This window comes from Seriola lalandi, unplaced genomic scaffold (genome assembly GCF_002814215.2).
Source record: "Seriola lalandi dorsalis isolate HSWRI2012SDOR001 ecotype SW California unplaced genomic scaffold, Sedor1 jcf7180002054289, whole genome shotgun sequence".
Taxonomy (NCBI): domain Eukaryota; kingdom Metazoa; phylum Chordata; class Actinopteri; order Carangiformes; family Carangidae; genus Seriola; species Seriola lalandi.
In genome coordinates this window covers 45,698-50,323 of record NW_019524842.1, presented here as the reverse complement: position 1 = coordinate 50,323, position 4,626 = coordinate 45,698, and the positions used below count along the sequence as shown (strand labels likewise).

Here is a 4,626-nt window from a genome sequence, read left to right as displayed (position 1 = left end):
GAACAATTTGGTCTGGAGTTACAAGATGATGAAACAAAGAATTTCCCAGTAAAAGTAAATAATCACTCACTTTTATCAGTTGCACAACTATGTCTGGATTAGGTTTGCAAACGTTAGTCACCATAAGCTACTGGTCATACCAGACCAAGTAAGACTGTAGCAGTAAAACCACTGACTGCACTCAGTTCAGCTAAGGTGTGTTCATCAATAAACTTTCAACTTCTCACTTTTAGGATGAAAATTATGTCATTTCGTCCTTCATTTGAAAGCAGCTGTGTGAAGCATTTTATCACTACAAACTGTCAGTCTCCAGCTGCTCTCCACTCACTGTGTATCAGAGTTGGATTTGAAGCTGCTGGATTGCTTTACACCACAGAACAGAAAGAGGGCGCTGTTGTTTCAGAAAACAGCTAAAGCCGGCAGAGTTGCTGCTGACCTGGGAAAATCACTTCTAATGTGCATCATTGACTTGTAAGTTTAATTTACACTTAAACATTGAAAACAGCACACAAATTATGAATTAAATTCAAATAAAGAGAATATTTGTGTATAAAAAAGGGACAGTGAGAAAAGGTAAAGAGCAGCAGTTAAAAAGGCTGCAGTACCTGTGTTTCCACTGTATTTCCCCACATGCAGTTTGAAAGCTGTGTCCTCATCTCCCAGTCTAAAGTCCTGGTACTCAGCGAAAGCAGTGCCACCTTCATGGTCCCACAAGTCCACCCTAAGGGTCCACTTCTTGGTCTTGTCCTTGGTCACAGAGGAAACCTTCTCCAGACCGAGCCAGTGGTCCTCTGAGGGAATCAGCAGAGCATTGCCACGACACGTTTATGCACCAATTTCCACAAACAAACTAAGTCCCAAAGAGTTTGGCCCTTTACAAAACAACAGTTATCATTGCTGCAGGGTTCAGGTTTTCATGTTTCCTGTGGGTAGATTTTATTAGAGAAAGTGCATGTCACCCTCACAGTGTGTTGGAAAAATTGTGATACTTTGTGATTAACATAACCATCTTAAAAGGCAAACTATTATCCTGTTTTGAACTTTCCATTATTGTGTCTACTTTTAAGACAGGTGTTGTCAGAGAGGAGCGCAGTGACCTTCGCTGTTCCTCCTGGCCACTACACCAAAACATCAGCTATGATAAGGCAGGAATCGAGTCTCTATTGTGTCTCATTTCAGCAACAATGTAAGGACACTCATATATTCTGTGTATAAATTCTGTGTGAATCTTGCATCCTTTGAACATTTGCACTGCGAGCTCTTGTGTGTAACTTGTTCCCTTGCTGCAAGAATAAATATCTTACTCTTGTGAATCTTCAGACAGTGTTCCTGGGATTATTTGATAATTTACTTAATACAGTGTAATGTAGTTTAGATTTGAAGCTGGACTGTGTCTCTTTACTCCAGTCTGGAGGACAGCAGGTGACAAAGGGAGCTCTTTGCTGCAAGTGTCGACGAGAAAAGCAACATCTTTGTTAATGCAATGTGTTCCCTTTACAGTACATTGAGTCTTGAATTTAAAATTAATGAATTAAAATGAATATTCACTGTGTGTTTTGTAAGGTGTGTCACAGTCACCATGAATTAGACTTAGCCTTCTAGACAAACAACCACTTTTAAACTGTCAGGATTAATGGAAATGAATAATGACAGTTAACGCTGCAGTGTTTTATCTTACTCACTTGTCACGTCTCCAAAACCATTTTTGTATTCCGCCCATTTCCTGTTGAAGGAAACTGCTCGTCCACTGCGTCTCTGAAACACCGTCCAGCCTCCATCTGCTCGCATCTCACAGTACACCTGAACAGGTAGTCCAGGAAACACGTTAGGAAAACCAGCTGCCAGGTTCTTACACTTTCACTAGAGACTGAGACATGTTCTACAGGGCTTTGGAAAGGATCACATGACATGTTAAGTGACATGTTGGGCTGATTTCTGACATGCATATTAAATACAAATGACAGCAACAACAGATTCAGAGGGAGAAATCTGCCACCTTTGTCATGGTAAACTGTGTGTGTGTGCCAACAGAAAGCCTCAGGCATAGCAGGAGGCAGGGCTTAGCAAACTGTTAGTTAAAGTACAAATTGCTTTGTGCACAACATGTCACATTCATTACCTTGAATGGCTTCTTGACTCCGGGAGGCTGGACTACATAAACTCCACTGGATGCTTGTGGTGAGCGAGTCTTGATCTGTGTGCAGTCTGTTCCTGAGACTTACATGACAAGAGAAAACAAAGAGGATGAGCCACAGTCAATATGAACGTGGTACAAGACACGTTCCTAATGTAAAGTATATGGAATTGTAAATGTAAGCAATAACATGCTCTGTACCTCGACCTCCTGTCCGCTGCCCCTAGCAACACCACAGAGAAAGTTTTAAAGTGAGACTTGATGCAGTGAAAACACACAACTTACAGGTAGACATTACAGCCAGAGCTTGAGAGAAGACATTTTGTTTTTATGTGATTTACACTCATGCAAGTACAGAAGAAGACATTGATGTGAGGGGAGGTTTCTGTAGTTTTGATTTTTACCTCAGCTTGTCCTGTGCAGCTGAAGAGAAAAGCCAAGATGAGCCCAAAGTATCGAACCAGACTCTTCATTTTCACCTGAGTTTCACAGTTCTTAAAAAAAAAGTCACATTTTGGTCCCAATCAGATATCTTAAAATATCTTTAACAACTTTTAAATCAACCCTCAGCAAGTACAACAACATTACTTCGGTCAATGTTAATTGAAAACTGAAGTTTACACCTCAGCCTTCATAAGGAGACTGACAAATGACACAAAGCAGACATTTCAACCGTTCTTCACTTTCACAGGATTTAAGTGTAAAATACAACCATTAAAATCAATAAGCACAAACACTTACCTGCATGTTCAGTGAACCTTGAATCTCAGCTCAGACTCCACAAAAGGAAGAGCACCTTTTCCCACCGACTAAACTGACACCTGCTTCAACCTGGGAGATGCAGGAAATCACTAACCAAAGCAGAATCAGATGAAGCAGACTGAGAGAAGGGAATATTGCCACAAAACTTCCACACCGAAGCCCAGTTGGTAATAAGACCGTTTCTGGAAATACTATGAGTTTTTATTTACAAGGCTGTGAAGAAGTCTCCAATCAGGAGTCACATGATCACACCTGAGGCAGGGAGGGAGGATAGATGAACCACTCCTGCCTGGAAAGGAACCGCCCTCCTCAGGTGCAACCACTTCACCAAGATGAGAGGTCATATACACCTCTTTCCTCCCTTTTCATTTTTTAACATTTTTTATTAACCTCAGTCATGGTGGGTATGTGTCCTTGCATAAACCACACACACGTTAAAAAGAAATTTGAAAAGAAATGAAATAAAAAAGCTCAGCATTCATGAACCTCGGATTCCAGCCTCATCTATGTGTCTCAAACACACTCAGCCGACCCCATTAGCCGCTAGACTTGAAGCAGCTAACTCTACCTCTGAGAGATAACCTGTGCTTTGGGTTCAGTGAAATGTGAGCTGTTATCTGCTGTTGTTAGAGGCTAAAAGGAGAGTTTCATCACAGAATGCCATTACAAATGAATGATATGGATTTATTTATAGTTAATCAGGTAGATTAATTCCTAGTTGTTGACCACACCTCCATAGCAACACTGGGAACAACAGGTATTTTGTCTCCCAAGTTGTTTCTCTTGTTAGCTATCACTTTGAATGCTGTTGTAAACCTGGGATGTGCGAGCAGCGCCACACTGTGGCCTGGATCACTTCAGCTGATTGTGACATACTGAGTGCAGCCAACGCTCCGTCCTCTGACAGTAAGTTTAATGAAAACAATGTAAATCTGTCTCAAGGTGGTTCATACACCAGACACTTGTAATCCAGCGAGGTGGGACTTTCTTCCTTTCTATTGTCCGTCAGTGGAGAATAAAACTGCAAGTGGAATTTATAACAGCCTTTATATCAAATATTAATCTTTACCTCAACTGCCACATATTCATGCAAATCTCTGAACTGTTTAATGGTAATTGTTGATATAACAATGATACATTTACATGATGTGATGACATCATCAAAAAGCTATTTGGGAAACATACTGCAATAAATGTTTGAAAATGTAAAACCTGTAATATTAGTTTGAAGATGAACTCATTGTTACTCACATGGTGTTTTAAACCAGGAATAAAGAACATTTGACAAGCAGGTTCTGCAAGTAGTTTATTTGTAGATGTTTCATAATGAAATAAATGCATTTTGTGGATTGTTAGCACAGCTATTGCAAAGGCTAGAAACACCTTGCACTAGATGTGGATTGTGCTGCATCAAATGAATCAAAATCCTCAAAGTGACTTAGTACATTTAAGTTACACCTGAACACTAGCATCCAGCATTACTGTAACTGTTGAATCTCCAAAGGCAGAAACACCCCACAAGTGTGAAATAAACAGGACAACCACTTTCTAAAAGTAAGAGCAGTGCAAAGATGATTGTTGGATTCTTCTTTTAAATGTGAGCCAACATGGAGTTAAACATGGACGCTCTCCTCTCACACAGACTTGATCATCAGTCTGCTGGCCTTGGCCGAGTAAGGTGCAGGAGGTCTCCAGGTGCGCCAGTGAAGGCCAGAGGCCCAACCGATGTT

At 40.7% G+C, this 4,626-nt stretch overlaps 2 protein-coding genes across 3 annotated transcripts in view; both read right to left on the bottom strand.

The window, feature by feature from the left end:
• Nucleotides 1–6: 6 nt before the first annotated feature.
• LOC111654767 (angiopoietin-4-like) lies at nt 7–3,073 on the bottom strand. 2 transcript variants are annotated; one of them, XM_087173883.1, is made up of 6 exons: nt 2,876–3,073; nt 2,539–2,613; nt 2,336–2,357; nt 2,120–2,217; nt 1,683–1,800; nt 7–791 (listed from the first exon to the last, which is right to left on the bottom strand). In XM_087173883.1, exons 1-6 carry the CDS (start codon nt 2,879–2,881, stop codon nt 514–516), a joined length of 597 nt encoding a protein of 198 aa, XP_087030009.1. In that variant the 5' UTR covers nt 2,882–3,073; the 3' UTR covers nt 7–513. The 2 variants fall into 2 exon arrangements, with proteins under 2 accessions (XP_087030009.1, XP_087030010.1); XM_087173884.1 differs by having other exon boundaries at nt 2,120–2,211; nt 2,876–3,070.
• A 1,116-nt stretch (nt 3,074–4,189) lies between these two features.
• Nucleotides 4,190–4,626, bottom strand: part of LOC111654766 (fibrinogen-like protein 1) — a 3,245-nt gene continuing 2,808 nt past the window's right edge. The window contains exon 7 of the mRNA XM_023405898.2: nt 4,190–4,626. Within this exon, the coding sequence (XP_023261666.1) occupies nt 4,531–4,626 (96 nt within the window). The 3' untranslated portion in view covers nt 4,190–4,530.

Bases quoted from the DNA above. Each gene is read 5' to 3' on its own strand.
- LOC111654767 (XM_087173883.1), bottom strand. The intron at 2,358-2,538 runs GTAAAAATCAAA...TGGTGTTGCTAG, and splicing joins GCTGCACAGGACAAGCTGAG to GGGCAGCGGACAGGAGGTCG. The intron at 1,801-2,119 runs GTAATGAATGTG...CTACCTGTTCAG, and splicing joins GAGTCAAGAAGCCATTCAAG to GTGTACTGTGAGATGCGAGC.